Source organism: Scophthalmus maximus, chromosome 17, assembly GCF_022379125.1.
Source record: "Scophthalmus maximus strain ysfricsl-2021 chromosome 17, ASM2237912v1, whole genome shotgun sequence".
Classification (NCBI taxonomy): domain Eukaryota; kingdom Metazoa; phylum Chordata; class Actinopteri; order Pleuronectiformes; family Scophthalmidae; genus Scophthalmus; species Scophthalmus maximus.
Window position 1 is genome coordinate 4,557,501 of NC_061531.1, and position 18,350 is coordinate 4,575,850.

General features: G+C 46.6%; 1 protein-coding gene across 18 annotated transcripts in view; it reads right to left on the bottom strand.

Annotated features, from left to right (window-relative positions):
• The window catches only part of nfixb (nuclear factor I/Xb), a 155,372-nt gene that overhangs the window by 85,524 nt on the left and 51,498 nt on the right, over positions 1 to 18,350 (bottom strand). For 8 of the 18 annotated variants that reach the window (XM_035615086.2, XM_035615082.2, XM_035615080.2 and 5 more), the window contains one exon: positions 2,978 to 3,509. In XM_035615086.2, coding sequence (XP_035470979.1) covers positions 2,978 to 3,395 — 418 coding nt within the window. In that variant the 5' untranslated portion in view covers positions 3,396 to 3,509. Of the gene's footprint in view, positions 1 to 2,977; positions 3,510 to 4,061; positions 4,272 to 4,338; positions 5,157 to 18,350 lie in introns of those variants that run through there. The other 10 variants (XM_035615084.2, XM_035615085.2, XM_047328043.1 and 7 more) reach the window with 10 other exon arrangements.

Genomic DNA, 18,350 nt, shown 5'->3' on the forward strand with positions numbered 1-18,350 from the left:
TCTCCTGTTCTGTCAGTCACACTGCTTGAAAGCACACCCTCCCCGCCGAACCCCTCCCGACGCAGCCATAGCGGCGGTGGCATCAATGGGCACAAGAGAACTGAAACGCCGCGGCGGGGACGGGACGGGGCGGGCGAGGCGGCCGTGGTCCAATCATCAGGCCTGGCAACTGATAGCTTCCGCAAGACACAGACCCCCTGGGATGGGGAGCTAAGAATAAAACTGTAATGCTGCCACCCCGAAAGGTTAGAATGGAGCCACTGTCTGTCTGTCTGTCCTCTGTAAACTCTGGTTAACCCCCCGCCCCCCCCCCCGCTCCATCTAGCAATCTGATCCCACGAAGGTCCAGTTATTTAGATGCCTCCTAATGTTTGCTCTTTTCCTTTCTGGTTACATGTGCAAGGTGCTGCACAGACTGCTGCTGAGGTCGATGGAAATGCTTTGAGGAGGATCCCGCACACAACAGCGGAGGAAAAACAACTAAGAACAACACCGCATTTCTGATTGAGCAAAAAGCTTTTCCAGTTAAAAAGAAAAAAGGCTTATAATCAATTAAGGCAATAGTTTAAAAACGGCAACAATATCTGAAACAGATTGACGTCAGAATACTAATATATGTACAATAAAATCCAAATGTGATGTTGCAAAACCAGAAAGATAAAGGCTAGTTCAGTGTGTGTGTGTGTGTGTGTACGGGGGGATGAGTGGCTGCTGGATTCTGGCACGGAATAAAAAAAAAGAAGAAAAAAAAAAGGCTTTACTCCGAGGGGCACCAGGCTGCGCTGGGAGCTAATCTGAGCCGCGGTTCGCCACGGCGTATTGTGGAACAGGAAGAGGCGCTCACGGAGGCCCCGCGAACTCAAGCGGAGTTACACACTGGGCTGAAAGAAGCCCTGGCATGGGGTTCTCTGTCTCACGGGGACGCCGCACCTCCCTGCCAAGGAGGAGAATTAAGGCCCCGTAAAATGTGTGCCAGTCTGTGGTAAGAGAACCCAGGATAATGGCAAAGGGCAGAGGAAGGGTCTGTGACTCTGTCGGTGTGTGTGTGTGTGTGTGTCACAGACTCCACCTGCAAATACCTGGATCATGGAAACACACAACTGGAGTTTAACTATAAATGAACTATAAAAAAAGGGGAAAAAACTACATATGAAAATGCAAATGAACACATCTAATGCTGTGATCACGGTACATCTGAAAATATGTTCCTCTAAATGACACCAGTAGGACACAGCAAATTTCAAGCATCTGCTAATATGAATGTTATGACCCGACACATTTTTAAAACACAATCCTGACATCCACCCACCCACACACACACACACACACACACACACACACACACACACACACACACACACACACACACACACACACACACACACACACACACACACACACACACACACACACACACACACACACACACACACACACACACCACAAAAAACGGACTTGCTCTTTTTGAGAACCATGAAGCCATGGTGAGAGTGAATTATTTGTAATGACTAACAGCCCTTCCTTTCCCACTGTAGAAATATATGATATGATAAATATAGAATTTAAATTCCTTCAAATGAGAATAAGCATAGCTAATGTTCTCGTTTCACATCAAATGTGTTTCTTTTTAAAAAAAACAAAATTAATAAAAAAAACTGTAAATAATGTAATATTATTATACCAATTTAGAATTAACACTGTATTTAGTGACACAAAAAGAGAATAGTTCTTGCTAAAATGGAGTATGAAACTAAATTAAATAAATTCCCATTGATCTTCTCTCACCGTGAAATAAAAACTAAACTATCGCATTTCAGTGTGGATCAGAACCAATGTGGGTTTGTATCCACACCGCTCGAAAAATATTTCCACCACCACCTCTTTTCTAACTTCATGGTCAGAGCAGGAACCATGTGTGTCGAATATGGGAAAATAAAACATCTCATGGACGGACAGAGGCAGAGGCCACGCTGTCATGAACAGCGGAGTCTCAACTCCGGTGTGTGTGTGAGATCAGTCCAATCAGACAAACAATGAAGGGGCAGCTTGGACTCCAGTGTGTGTGTGTGTGTGTGTGTGTGTGTGTGTGTGTGTGTGTGTGTGTGTGTGTGTGTGTTTGTGAGTGTGTGTGTGTTTGTGAGTATGTGTGTGTGTGTGTGTGTGTGTGTGTGTGTGTGTGTGTGTGTGTGGCAGTATAGGCTGAGGCGGCTGAGGCTGCAGACAGGCTGACTCTCCCTGCCTCCTAAACTATCTGGGACTGGGCCAGCTGTCACGGCGCTCTTCACACAACTGCACGCACAAAAACACACACACAAACACACACACACGAGTGCACAGAATCCATAAACACACACACACACCAAACTGCCACCAATACACACCAATCTCACAACACCATACACATGGCTTAAAGACTCATGACAGACTGCCTCGCGCACACACACACACACACACACCTATGCACATACATGCACACTCAGATAAACAGGTTTGCAGATGCTCTTGTTTACACGTGGCCCCAGAAAACATGCACATTTGGATTTAGACAAATTTGCGCACAAATACTTGAACAAATGTACCACTGCAAACATGTCTGTGGGTAAACATGGGTTTAAACCAGGCCGTCAAATTGTTTCAGATCTCTTTAAACCAGATAGAAACATCGATCTGAAAAACATTTTTTTTGAAAGATTAGACTGCGCAGACTGTCCCTTTAAATGTTAAAACCGGGGGCAGGGGCGTTATCGCAGTCCTGACGGTGTTTAACGAAGCCTGGCACTGGTTCGGCTCTGTACATAGCAAAGGGCAGGGTCTAATCTGTGAGTCGCATGCCAAGGTGTGTGTGTGACACAACACATACTGAGCTGTGTGTGTGTGTGTGTGTGTGTGTGTGTGTGTGTGTGTGTGTGTGTGTGTGTGTGTGTGTGTGTGTGTGTGTGCGTGCGTGCGTGCGTGCGCGCTCAGCGTATCCACATACCTGGTGTGTGGACGAAGTAAGCCAGGTAGAGGTCCAGCTCCTTGACCGTCACTCCAATGTGGTGCGGCTGGACGCACAGGCCGTGGTTGGAGCACTGGGGCGACTTGACCAGCCGCTCCCCGTCCGTGCTCTCCAGGGGGCTGCCCTTGAACAGGATGACCATCACCAGGTCCAGCCGCCACACCTTGTCGGCCTGGCGGAGGCAGTCGATGCGGCGGATCTTACCCTTCTGGTCGGGGTTGGACAGCACGCAGCAGGGGGGCTTCTTCCCCGTGATGGTGAGCACAAAGTCCTCGCGGAACTCGGGCCGGATGTCCTTGCGGAGCTTGGCCAGCAGGCGCGAGGCCCACTTCTGCTTGATCTCGGGCTTCTCCCCGAGCAGCTCGTCCTTCACCGCGCGCTCCTCGTCCTTGGTCATCCTCTTTTCGTGCTTCTTGAAGTACTTGCGCTTGCGGGCCTGCAGGTTGAACCAGGTGTACGAGAAGGCACGGACATGGGGGAGGAGGGCCTCGATGAAGGGATGAAATTCATCCTGGTGAGAGAGAGAAAGGGATGTGCTGTTAGGAGGCTGGAGAAAATAGGCTTTTGGTTTGAAAGAGAGCATGCAAATCTTTAACATAAAGCTGCTAAAATAAACAGTTTTTAATTAGAAAAAAAGGTGCCACAAGGTAATAGTGAAAATGTGATAAAATGTATGGTCATAAAGTGTTTATAGTTATTATGGTTATCAAATTATTATAATTACATTTTAACTTAAAATTAAATTACATAGTTTATGAAATCATTTAGATCCCCAAAAAAGCTGTTTGAATAATTAGTCTAGACTAAAATAATAAAAGCATTTCATAATAACCAGCATTCAGATAAAATACGAAATAAACATGCATGGATAAACAGGAAAATTAATCTTAAATACAAAAGCCTCCTTTCCCACTAATAAACACCAAGACAACAAATAAACAAATGAAAATCTATCCAAAATCCAAAAAGCAGCTGAAAAGCCGAGCCAAGTTGCGCTCCCCCGTCGTTTTTGTTTTTTTCCCCGCTGTGAAAAAAGAGAAGTTATTCTGCTGTACCATAATACCTTCACTACATATCTCTGGGCAACAAAGCCCAGATCTCGCCACAGCGCTCCTGTGCCAGGGTTGCCACACACCGGTCGCTCACCACCGCCAAGCTTTGCCGCCACAAGACCACTGTTGAAATGTGCCGCTAAAAGATCAGCCATACCATTTCCTATCTGCGCGCTACCATGCAAGGGAGCTCCGACCAGACTCACATATCCACAACAAACTGAGAGCGGACAGAAATCACCACAGAAAACCACAGTGCTAGAGGAAGACAGACGGCCTGGTAGTTACCATTTTGCACTCTCATCATAAATTTGGCACAGCGTTTAAAGTGAAAAAAAAAAAAAAAAGTCTCCAGCACCAGTTTTGTTTTTTTTTGTTTGCCTCCCGCGCTCCCCAATGTAAAGCGAGTACTGGTTTGGCAGGGTACGGAGAATTAGCAGATGAAAAAAAAACAAAAACAAAAAAACCCACAAAACTTGCGGGGTTGTTAAAAAAAATAATAATGAGCAGACTATGATGCTCACTAAAAGACAGTGGGCCAAAATTTTAAAGAAAAAAAACAAAAAACACCAGGATTTCAGGAAGTCAAAAATTGTCTGCAATAGGAACACGAGCAGTAGCTCATTAGACAAAAGCAAAAATAAAAAAGACAAAAAGGACAAAAAGGACCGATAACTACTTTTTGAAAAGAATTGTCAGGTAAAAATAGAAATGTTAACAGTATTGCACTCTGGGGAAAAAAAACAAAAAAAAGGAAACTTTAACAACGAGGACTTAAAATAAACAGTCCTTTGTGCTTTCCAAAATTCTACAAAAAAAAAAAAGTCCTTGGCAAAGTGTAATTGGTAGTGGTGTCTGTTCTGATCCCTGGGCCCGGCGCAAGACACACACAAACACACACCCCCCACACACACACACACACACACACACACACGCGCACACGCACAGATGGGGGGGCCAGGGAGAGCAGAGCACAGAATAGGGAGAAGAAGAGGAAAAAAAAGAAGAAGGAGAGAGCCGAATCAATGTTGGACGAGCGCATACGACCGCTGGCAAAGCCGAGTGCCGCTTCTTTTTTCCCCTTTTCTCTCCAACTCTCTCTCTTTCCCTTTCTGCTTCTCGCTCGCCGTCTCTCGTCCTCTCCGCGTTCTTTCCCTAACCATTGCTTGAGCCTTTGCCAGCGCGAGTATAGGGCCCACCTATTTGGCAACAAGATGCCTGTAGCCCAGCCAATGCGTTAGCTTCAAGAGCTGAAAGGGAGGGAAAAGAGAAAGAGGAGGAGGGGGGGTGGGGGGATGGGGGGTGGCAATGGGAGGGAGGGCGAGCGGGGGGAGAAAGAGAGAGAGAGGGGGGGGGGGGGAGCAGGTGGGAGTGTAAGAGAGCGCGCAGCCTTGTCCGACGCTGCACAATTTGCCAAATCGACAAGTTCCACTCTGACACGGAGGCAAAGTTCAGGGGAGCAAGTCTTCTCCTGCACCAATCCCGGCAGCCCTCAGCCCGCCTCCATCTTTGCTATGGCCGCCATCGCCTCGTGTGCCTCGCCACCCGACACAAACCCTCCCTCCCACCCGCACCCCCCCACCCCCACCGCCCGCCCTCTCCTCTGCGCTCCTCTGCCTCTCTCTACCCCTCTCTCCGCTTGCATAATGCCACCTTGGCAGAGGATGGCAACGAGAGGACACGCGGCTCCAGAATCCCTCCAGACCCCACCACCGGCAGCTGCTCGTGGGTTTACCACAGCAAACAAAAGAGGGGGAAACAAACCCGGGGCTGCCACACACACACACACACACACCGAGACGCCCGGGCGAGATAATTTAGATGCACGGATGCAGAAATGGTTACAGAATTGAAGGGGGGGTTGGGGGGAGGCATGCAGCGGGCATGAGGAAACAGAATCTCCCACAGCAGTGCAGGAAGAGGATAAATAGTCAGAGAGAGTGTCAGTGTCCTTCCCACGAAATCCCCAATCCCAAAATTTGCTTTCCTCCCCGACCAAACGCCAAATCCTCCTGGGGACTGTGGAGGGGGGGGGGGCGACGACACACAGTGGCGGCTGCCATGTTGCCTCGTCGTGAAGCATGTCGTTCAGGGTTTGCACCTGCTCTGCAGACGGTCGGCTGCTGAATCACAGACCGGGTGACTGAGGCTTGTGACTCCAAACAAACAGAATTCACCATATACATGAATCACATGATTCCCCTCGCTCATGGGCTGCGCTTGTCAACACGCGCACAGCGCTGCCAACGCTGGAATCCAAAAGTGGCAAAAAACCTGCGCTTCAATTAGAATCACACGGCGTCGACAAACGCGGATGGTGCTCATGGTCGACTGACCGGTCGACTGACAAGGAAGCGCTGGTTTGATCGTCGATGAATCACTTCAGTCGGTTTTTCAAACAAAAAAACGACAAATTATCTCATGTTCCGGCTGTTTTCACAAATTATTGGGATGCATAATCCTTTCTCCAAGAAAATCACCCTAGGTGCAGTCACAACGTCAAAAAAAACAAACCGAGAAGAGGCCAACTCTTGAGAAGGAAGTCTAAATGTTTAAACAATGACCAAGGTCATTGGAATTATCGCTCAATCAAAGCCAGACTGCGAATGTACAAACAAAAGGCTCACAGAGCGGAGCTACTCAAACACTCGCCCCGCCGCCATTTTCGTCACGGCCATGCAAAAAAACGGCGAATGCATTGCAGCCCCATCTTAATCATCATCAGCAGCATCATCACCAGAGTCCCCAGCATCGCCCCTGATGGAATACCAACTCTCACCCATCCTCTGCAAACACGGTGAAGGGCAACACACCTCAGTCATCCCCACTGAACCACGTCAAAGTTTGATGTATGGGGAGGTAACGCAACCAAGGAGGGCCAGGGCACACACACACACATTCCCAGTGAGGTGTGTGTGTGTGTGTGTGTGTGTCAGACATCAGGAAAGTTAGCGGCAGCAGATAACTGGCACTTGAATGTGATTCCCCCGTGCGTCTGCTTTTCAATAAGACGTGAAGCTCCTGCCAAAATGCAAATACGCCACCATTCACATGTCACTGGAATTTGACTACAAGGGAGGTTCAAGTCGTTCCTCCTTCGCCATGCTGTTTAGTCTCAAACATGGGCTGAAAAATAGAAAAAAATGAATATAAATAAATAAAGGTCACAGAGATGTTAGGAGCACTGCAGATTCATTTTCCAAAGTGCCACGTGCAGGAGGAGGAGGAGGAGGGATGAGGAGCCATCATCATCCTGAGTCACACGGTGCTCAGGCCGCCGTGACGAATCATCGCAGGGCCTGCGTTTACTGACGTCATCAACGCAGAGTCAACGGGACGTCTCTGGGTTTTATATAACCCCCCCCCCCCGTGAGGCGCGTGGCCCTCAGCTTCACATCGGTCTCTTCACTATCGATCGACCAGCCGGAGGCGACGCTGCACGGTTCCTCCGCCACATTGTTTGTTTTTGTCCGCCACGCGCTACCTGTTCCTCTGACCTATAAGCTCCTCCCCCTCTTCACCTTCACATTAAAAGCCCCAGAAATATTTTTATTTTTGTTTAAAAATCACCACTTTGAGATGTGCTTGTTGCGTTATGGGTCATATATCAGGCCTGAAAATTTGAATAAAAAAAATTATAATAATCCCCTCGTGCGTTTCAGTAACAGACCGATATTAAAGTCATGTTTCTGTGGCGCCACTCAAAACATCAGCCAGGCCTCGTTAATAAGACGAAAAAAAAAAGAAAGAGAAATAACTCAGCCAGAACTATTAAAAAAAGGCACAATCACTTTTATTTCATTTTTCTCTCTTCATTTCTCACAGGGCACTTAAAATATGAATAGTTATAAAAGAGAGAAGACATCATCCCGCGGAGTCTGCCAGGAACAACATGGATATGAAAAGAGCTGAGGAGGAGGAGGAGGGAGAAAGAAGAAAAAGAAGAAAATAAAAGTTGCTGGCATTTGTGCTACACGGTTACTATAAAAACCCGACGTCAATTATTATCAATTAATATCGATATCGACACGTTATGTATTTGATATATGGCACGACGGCGAGGCCCCGGATGACCCGCGATACAGTGAGATGTGAAATTCATTTTTTTTCTTTTCCCTTATCAAAAGCCTGCACGAGCCTGTTTTATTATTATTAAACGAAGTCCTGGGGCCTTTTTAGAATAAATAAAGCGAAAATATTACCCGGTGTGTTGTTATGGGTAGGTTTTTTGTTGTTGTTGTTCATTTATCAAATATCAAAATCGAACCGCATGTTCCAGTTTCACTCTTCAAAAAAACAAAAATGTTGCCACATAAAAAAAAGCCTCAGCTGAGTCGAAAAACGGGAGACAAAAGAAATGAAAAAAAGTCCCTTTTTTAAAAATGTTCTATTCCCCGCACGTCTGACCGAGACTGCGGAGTTGGCTGCCAACTTCAGATTAACTCTTTCGGCGAGGAGGAGGAGGAGGAGAGAAAAGACTCTCTCCTCAGAAAAGACCCGGTGAACGTCGCGTTTTCACATCCATCTGGGCAAATCCATCATTTCAAAATAGTTTACATCTTGCGAATTTTTTATATATATATATATGGCATGAATAGCCTATAAACGATTGTGATCCATCACTGATTGCTTCCTGGCCATTTAGCATCATTTAAATGCACATTTCATTGTACTGTATTAATAAATAAAGATGGAGAAACATGTTGCCAATGAGCGATGTTTTTATTTAGCCCTAATAATCTTCAGAATAATCAGAATTGGATTCTGTTTTACAGTTGATATGGTGCACGTCTATAGGCCAATAGGAAAAACCAGACGGTCAATTATCATATATATATATATATAAAGAGTGGGGTCTTATTCGATTTTCTTCATGTTTGTATGATGCATGCATGTGGCAGTAAATTAATAGATACGGGTTTAATAAATGAAGAGATAGGAGTTAGTAAACCAGGAGGCAGGAGGCCGTCTCATCGGTGTAAAAAAGCAGATCGCGCTACGTCCCTAAAAAAAAGATAGAATGGGGACAAAATAAAACGTGTGCAATCAAAATCATAGAGAAATTAGAATTATCCTTTTGGATTGTTTTTTCTTGTACGTGCAACCTTGAATGACTTCCCAGGAAAGGATGGAGGTAATAGCCCACATCTTCAAGCCAAAAATCTAAAAAGTTGGCCCAGTGAAATGCATTTCCTTTGTAAAATTATATGTATTTTTTGGCTCGAATGGGCTGGCTCCCAACACGCGTTGATCATCGAAAATAATTTCAGCCCCCTTTTTGAATTCCGAGGACTTGGAACAACTTACGTGATTTGCGTTTTAAATAAATGTTTAACTTAAGCGACACGTGGACCGAACTCCGGCCAGCGATTTGGTCTCTTCCTCCCTCTGACCCCGCGACAGGGGCCTCCCCACCCGCCCTGTTCCGTCTCGCTCCGCCCTACGGTCGATGACCTCGCCGAGGCCACGCGGCACGCTGCATCTCACCAGACCAATTAAAACCTCTGTCTGCGAGACCCGATGGGCCTCCAGGCCCGCCCCCGGCCCCCGTCATTAGCGCGGCTTTGTGCCGCTGCCCGGGCTCGGCTCCGTCCTCGCCTGCCCGGACTGAGTGTCCCTGACCCCCGGACGGGGCCTGACACTGGCTCCCCCTGACCCCGCGCTTGGGCCGCTGACAGAAGAGCCAGGGCAGAGGAAGGCGGAGGAGGAGACGGGGTCAGGAGGGGCAGCGAGGGGAGTTGAAGCGGCTCAATTTACCTCAGAGTGCAAAGCGTTTTGATTCATCCAGGTGTTTATATTTTTCTTATCATTTTTAACCTTACGGAACCAAGGGAGCCTGCATTTCACCTGGTCGCAGGCCTGGTGAAATGCCCTGGTTTTATCCAAAATTAACCAAACAGCTTCCCAGACGCTATGATGAGCACGCCTACTTCAACTCGCTGTGGTTTTGTACTGTAACCAGAACAAGCTTACAGTGCCTGCTGCATGACTCTCCATCGCTATCACACACACAGGAATCATTCCGTGTTGATCGTGTGAAACAGGCAGGTGGTGGGTCAAAATGTTTTAAAGACAGTTGGGGGGGAAGCCCCCAAACGCCGTTATCGCTACTGTGGCTGGTGAGCGACGCGTCAGGATCCACGGAGCTCCGTGCCCTGGGTCGGTTGCACTTATCTGAGTTTACACGCCAGCGTGTTACTAGGTGTGAAAAATCTGCAAGCAATTTGCGGTGGCTGCGTGCTAACGTGCCGCGTGTGTGTCTGTGGGGGGGCAAACAAGACGAGGACGAGGCACGCACGGCACATTCCAGTCCCACAAAGGGGCTCTGCTGCCTGGCTGCACTGAAAAACAGACCCAGGACCCCTTACGAAGCTTGTGGGTCTGCAGCTACTGGTTTACCCCCCCCCCGGCAATCAAAACCAATATCAGCCACTGTGTCACATTCTCTTTCAGCTGGAGTTCAGCAGGTACAGATGAATCATGCAACTCAAATTTAACCATATGCAACACAGACATGGTTTTGACACGGCAGGTTTTTATGTGCTGAAAACTGAAAATGAAAGGACACACCTTCATCATAAGTGCCCTAAAAGAAGCGGCATCAAAGTGAACCAGATTTCTCGAGGCCATTTTGGGTTTTTTTGCGATACTCTTCGGCGATTTCAACCATATTTGTTCCCGCTCGAGGAGCACCCTCCTGCACCAAGTGAACGTGTTGGGACGCGCAGATGCTCTTGGATGAAGACAGTATTGATGAGTGTGTGTGTGTGTGTGTGTGTGTGTGTGTGGGTTGGGGGGCTAGTGGAGGAGCACACTGACACATATTCTAAACCCCAACCCAACACGGCACGTATCGAGCCGGATCACCACGCAGCTGATGTAACCCCCTGAACTCACCTACACAATCCGTAGTACCCCCCTGTGAGTCCTGAAGCTCCATGGCCTCACGCCTCACGCCACACACACACACACACACACACACACACACACACACACACACACACACACACACACACACACACACACACACACACACACACACACACACACACACACACACACACACACACACACACCTTTGCGATGAGTCTTGAAAGAATGTGCTGCTGGATAAAGAAGCCGCCCTGCGTTTCACTAAGGTGTGTGTGTGTGTGTGTGTGTGTGTGTGTGTGCACGCGAGTGACTGGCCATGCCGGGGCAGGCCGTCTCAGCACCACAGCAGCCGTGACTGAGTGTTTTCTCACTGTGCCAGGCCGACAGACTCTACTGCTGCTCACCCCGCTGCCAGAGCACGCCAAGTAACGGTGAGACCGCCGAAAGGTTTGTTTTGCCACAGCTCTCGATAGATTTAAACCTTTACTACATAAACTGGTAAAACTGAATAACCACACCAGCGGGTTCCCTTCACTTTCTCCGAGTTCCAAACTAAACCAGTTGGGTGGAGGAGGCAAACAGACAAGGAGGAGCCAGCTTCCAGTGGTAGTTGGCTGGTGGCGGGCGTTCATTTTGTGCCCTGGTAAAAAAAAAACAGCTCTGTAATGAGTCTGAAATTCACTCCCTCTGATCCCGCATTCCCCTTTCGGGTTGATGGAAGGCCACGGATGAAAGCGTCAGAAGCATTGTATCGTGCTGAAGGCGAGATGTCATTTTTCAACAGCGCGTAAGCAGCTATGGCGGCTGGTAGCCTTCACTCTCAAGCCGCGTTATCTTTGATCGAGGCAGTGTGGTCGACGTTCGTCACAGAGAATTACAAGCCAGTGGATTTATCAAGGCTCAAAGACAAGAGGGACTGATACGGCAGAGCCTGCCTCATGAAAAGATCCCTCTCACAGTCGGAGTCGGAGTGTCATCACGGCCGCGGACTGAAATAAAAGGGGAGCTCCAGGTTCATGTGTTAACTTGCCGAACTCGACAGAGCTGTAGGGCTTTGCTCCTCTCTTCAAAGAGACGAGTGTGAATTGCAAAAGTCAGCCTTTCACACACACTGCTGGAAGTACAAGAGTGAGCTGAAACAACACGGCCGCGCTTTCAAATCCCCGAGACGAATATCGCGCCGGAGCAGAACGCCGGAGTTTGCAGCCCGTTTCGAAGCCAGAACCTGAGCGCAAAAACAGCTTTGTGGCACGGGAGGAAATCAGGCCCCCTCCAAAAAAACACACACCAGAATGCATGACCTTTTTCCAAATGCATACTTTTTGTAGTTAATGAGTAGTACAGCTTGCCCCCCCCCACAGGTGTACGATGTCTGGGGTCACACTAATTCACAAGAAAGCACAGGCACCATATTAGCAGTCCTACATTTTTAGTTGTTGTAGAGTATTATAACACATTAGAATCCATTGATCTTCAAGCAGAGTGATGCACTGTTTGACCTGAACTCCACCACTGATTCCACCAACTCCACAGCCCTGCTATACTGTACGTGCAAAACAAAATATATGCAGAAGTTTTACTGTGAGGCTTCAGCAGTCGGAGTCAGTCACATCAAGTGGAAATCTTCCAAAGTTACAGACTTTCTAGTAAAACAAAAAAACTGTGTTGTTTGCTGAGCTTCAGTCAAGTGACACACAGAGGGAAGATTGTACTGAACAGACAGTAGCTTTGAACGAAATCCTCCTAATTTGTTGAACCCCCGTCTGCCGAAGCCTCACATTAACTTCGGATACTCTTCTTTTTTTGTTGTTGCACAGAACGAGAAGCTGTTGTGTTTCACACTGAGAGCACAATTAGGACGGGACTTGGAAAAACTGTGGATCTTTCCCTTTAGAGTGGGGAGAAAAAAAAACACCACATCTTCTGTCATACAGTCAAACAACATCACACATGCTGTTTATTCTACATTACCTCAAAGAGAAATACTCAAAAGTGACTAAATGTCGACTCGTGCATTGTGCTGACTTACTATTTCCGGCCCTTGTGCATGAATGCTACTTTACAGTTATGATTCACCAGATTTATCTGACAGCTGCGGTTACTAGTTACTTTTCAGATTAAGGTTTTACATCAAAATACAATGTGTTCTTGTAGACCCCCCTCAACAATCTGATATTATAAAATAATAATGATATATCACTCATGACTCATTCTGCAGAATGAGTGCTTTTACTTTCAAACTGTGAGCACAGTTTTTATTGATGAATAAAACATAATTTCCAATTCATTTTGATATTGAATATACTGTGGGACTTTCACTTGTAATCGAGTCGTTTTAGAGAGTTGCTCTGGTACTCGCCCAAAACACGCCCTGTTTTTTTTTACAGCTTATTCCATCAAATGGAAATACGCATTTCCACAAAACCCTGCCCAAAGATCCATCGTAAAACAAATATCTATTTGTCATGTGAGCCATTTATCGAGTAGAAACACATTTGCGTCTCTTTCTGTTTCATATCACCGTTCACTAAATTCCCTGAGATTATTTTGGTCGTTAAACTAAGGATCTTAGTAAGAATTCAAAACTGACTTATTTTTAAATAAAGAAATCCCTTTGCTCAGGCTCATATCCCTGTAACTTCACATCAGCACCGTTAATCAGCGCCCACAGAGCCCCAAATTAAAAAGGGTCATCAGGGTTTGCGGTCACAATGAGTTTTACAGGCAACACATGGTCGTAATGACTACGGGGGGAGCGCCGAAAACTCTCTATATGCAGTGCTAGCGGACCCGGGTGCCAGAAATAACACGGACCTCTCTAGAATAATCCTCCCCTTTCACTCTCTCCCACCGCGACATCACCAGAACCGCGGCGGGCAGCAAGGGAAATGGCGGCCGTCGTGGCTCTGACAGACGGAAGGTACGACGCTAGACAGAGGAAGTCACCGGCGGCCTCGCCGCAGTTTGTCTCCGGGCCTGTAATCGTCTGCGAAAACACATCTGAATGTGGCATGGGGCTGAATCAACATTGTCGTTGAAAAACCCCCGGAGTGACGCCCTCGCGGTTCGAAGGGTGGAGGACGGAGGCGGGACTTGATCAAACCGACAGGTCGGAACCCCCCCCCCCCGGGCCTCGATGTGCTGATTGCGCACGACGCAGGCTCGGTTCGGAGACATGCTGCATGTCGGACCAGGCGGAGACAGGAAAGAACTCCCTCCTGGAAAGTGAAGCCCCGCTTGCTAATGCAGCGTTGAACGCTTTGCAATCAGACAAATAAAGGGGCAATCTAGCACACAATCAAACTAGAGATTTAGCCTGCTCTCCTGCCAACAGCGAGGGACCTCCTCTTTCTGAACAAGGGATGCACTATTGACTACACCCCCCCCCCTCTCTCTGTCTCTCTCTCTCCAGTCTTGCCTCTCTGCCAGTCTGAAAGGCGTGATGCCAACCTTTTCCACCATTGGGCATGCTGCCCTGCCCTTTATGCAAATGCTTTGCCGCCATCCCCAACTCGCAACCCCCACTGTCTCGCCCTCCACGTCTGTGAACCCCCCCCCATACGGCCTCCTGTCTATATATTCTTTTATATTATCTTCATACTTTTCCATTTGAATTCGCCAAGTAACTGAGCTTAAGTCGTAGCCATAAGTTAGTAATTAAACCCTGATGATCTGAGGTCCCCCCCCCCCCCCCCCCCCCCCCCCCCCCCCCCCCCCCCCGCCTGTATGTGGATACTGAAAGAAGCGAAAAAAAGCTCGGCAGCCTTCGGGCCTGCACTTTGTTTCGTGCCCGCCGTGGACCAAAAAAAACAGAAAAGCACCAACCAGGGGCGAAAATATTTGACAGAGGTGTGGTTGTATGTGTCTGTACGAGCCCTGATAAAGAAGGCAAAAAAAGAATAGAGAAGAAGAATAGCAGGGAGGGCAAAAAGAAAGTTAAAGAATTAAAGAAATAAGAAGAAAGTATCTCTCGCTTTCTTGTAATACATTTACATACATTAAATCATTTACAGACACGTCTTTAGTGACGAGTGCTCCCTTCAACTACCAGAACCACATAATGGCAAACAGAAGGGTGTGGTGTTGCAAAGATCGGTTCTCTGCATAAAGAGTGGGACAGAAAATGGTTAATAAAAAGGGCGATTAACCAAAGTTAACAATACTAGAATGGGGCTAATTATTAGGAATATAAAGGAAAAAAAAGATTGGTCACGTGGCACCTGCAAAACACCATTTTGAGGGTGTGCGGAGGTGCTGAACCAGGAATTAACGAGAGGTTCGTAAACTTTTCTGCTGCAGCTTAAATTAGAAAGGAGGGGCTGATAATGTGACGGAAAAAAGAGAGTCAATCATGGCCGGGGCCATTGACAGGCCAATTTCACAAGCTGGCACAGACGGTGAACAAACAGGAGAGGCTAATAAATCAGCCGAAAACAGAGAAGACGGGGTCGACCAAAAAGAGTTAATAAAGACGGAGAATTGACAGAGGGTTCATTTGGGAGAGAAAATGAAAAGCTGTAAAATATGAGACTATGAATGGAGGAGCGCGGGGGAGAGTGATATAGGGTCTGAGGAGCCCCGCGACTTCCGCTCCTGCCGAAGGCCGAGCGGCGAGCGGCGCAAACGGGGCGCAGGGGCCGGACGGACTCAGTTCCCTCACACACCACAGGAAAGTTGCTCGGCCTGCAAGGGACAAACACACACGTGCACGGACCTATACACCAACGCTACTGTGAAAAACGGAAAATAAATGCGTTCAGTGCTCAATTTTTTTTTTTTGTGTGCACTACATGCACAGGTCTGCCTTGCAAAAAGGAAATCTTGATCTCAGCGGCAACTAATGGAATTTTCTTTCGCCCAGACAAACAAACAACGACGTCTGAACCCCAACAGTCTAGACCAACGGCGCAGCGCCGCAACAATCTCCAAATATAAACTTCAAGCCTTATTTCCCAAGCGTCCGCACAATGGCTGCCCTAATCTCCCTGAGAGAGGATAGGCAAATAAACAAAACAGGTTGGCTGAGGCAGAATTAAGACTTTAACACCCTTTCCTCTTTTTCGCTGAGTGCCACTTTAACACACACACACACACACACACACACACCCTTCCCCTCCTCCTAAGCAGACTTCCTTTTTTGAAGTTACAGTAATAAAGCTTTCAAAAACTACACGGTGCCAGTAAGTGGCGCTGGGCAGTGACGAAAGACGAGAGGTTAGGGAAGGTGAGAAATGCAAAACAAGGGGACGGACTAGGAGGAAGCTACACTAGCAATGTTTTGTATTATAATTTTTTCACTTCCTTCTTTCTTCTTCTTAAACTTATTTCCAACAAATGACTCAGATTATGTTGAGGAATGATGCAATATTTTAAAGGATTAATCATATTTTTACACATAACACAATAATGGATTATCTCTATCCAGTGTACATGGGTGAGCCCCAACACAACGGATTACTTTCACTTAGTCTTTGTGTTATTATTAAGGACTATTTTTCAGAATTAAAAAATACAACTCTATTCTATATCTTATTTTCTATTGGTGGGGTTGTTTATGGTTCGACTTATCGTCCATACTGGCTGGTTTGAAACTCATTTTAAACACAACTTATTCCGGTTATTAATAATACGTGTATCTTTTGCCGTCCAAAATTTGAAATGCACTATGATATTGGTTTTTTTTGTTTGTTTGGGTAAATGACTCAATAGTAATATTTATTTTTAAATGGTTCAAAATCATCCGGTACTGATGGAAAAGCACCCAAGTCAACGGGCAGTTTTTTATATTACTGGGGTATAAATGGTTGTGAAATACCTAATAATATACTCCAACTCTTTTTAAACGTACATTAATATTATCTATTGTTAATATGTGCATCCTTTGTGGTTTCAAATGTCAAACACACATTATTTTGCAGGACTATCAATATATGTGAGCTTGTTGTGTCTAACAAAATAATCTATTTTTTAAAAACCCAACAATAATATAACATAACAATAACACTGGCAACCCATGTGTACTGGGTTGAGTTGGCTTGGAGGCAGCATCTGTGCCGTATAGGCGTGTACACGCTTCGGCGTACCGTTTATAACACAACTTGTCATTTTCGACATTACATCACCTTTAGATGCAATTATGTCCTCAGAATCAATAACATGTGCGACGATAATTAAATGGTAAGACAACAAAGAGAAATATCAGGATACATTAGAGCATAATTAGCTTCTGTGAGGCCCCAGCCATTCGCAGTGAAAAATTGAAAGTGTGTGTGTGCGTGTGTGTGTGTGTGTGTGTGTGTGTGTACGTGTGTGGTGGAAGGAGGGAGGGAAATGAATGAGGCCTTTTCTTGCAGCGGGGTCCAGATCAGAGCTCCTAACTATGGGATTTGGTGCTGTTGCCTTTCTCCCCCTGGAGGGAGTAATTAGGTTAGGGAGGACAACTGCCGCATTGTTTTAACAGAGGAGGGATTGTGCAGGCCAAAGTCCCACCAGCAACATGCTTCCCTCACAACAAAAATGCCAAACGGATTCTGTGGCACACGGACGCACATCAACACACCGAGAGAAAAATAAAGTTTCTCTTTTTTCTTTTTTTGGGGGGGGGGGATTCCTGTGTTAAGTTTTTTCACAGAGAGACAAATCTAGCTTTTTTATGTGGCAAAGGCTTTTGGTACAGTGTGTATCCCATGAAATGTCAAATATAGTCCAACAGTGTCAGATATCCTCTCCTGTTGTTGCAGTTGTGGGATCCTGGCTCTTTTGTGGGACATCGGTTCCCTTCGGTTTAGCTGCGTCTACTCTCCCCCTGCATCCAGAGGCTTGGCAACACGCACCGCTCCTAACTAGTATAATATGGTTATGATGCATTTGCATTCCTTCCAATCCCAGAGGAAATACAATACGCCTATATCGTCTGTTTTAATCACGGTCCGCTTCCAAGGAAAGTAAAAGGAGAATACACACAGCCGCGGCCGTAAAGAAACCATCGCAAATATACTTCAAGTTCGTTTAAATACATCCTCCGCTGATTGATACAGAGTAAATCAAACAAATCATGCTGGTAGAAAAAATAAAAGGACATGGAGTGCTCCGCAGTCCACTGTATTTATAATACACAGACTATGGCCTCTTTCACTCCCGCCCATTTCCCTGTCTTCTCTTTTCTCCTTTCTTATACAGGTCTCACTATATTTCTTCCTATAATCTTTCTGTCTTTCTGAACTGAAGGGGAAAAGAAATAAGGCTGCTGTTGTTTCTACTGCTCTAAACCATTCCCTAGGCCAACAGCTCTTCAGTGTATTAGAAAAAAATTGAAAAGCGCACCATACTATGCACCTCCGCACGCCCGCCCACACCATCCCTATTCACTTTCATCGTAAATCTCCGCCGCCTGGCTGCAATATACAGCCAATTTGTGGTCCCCGTAT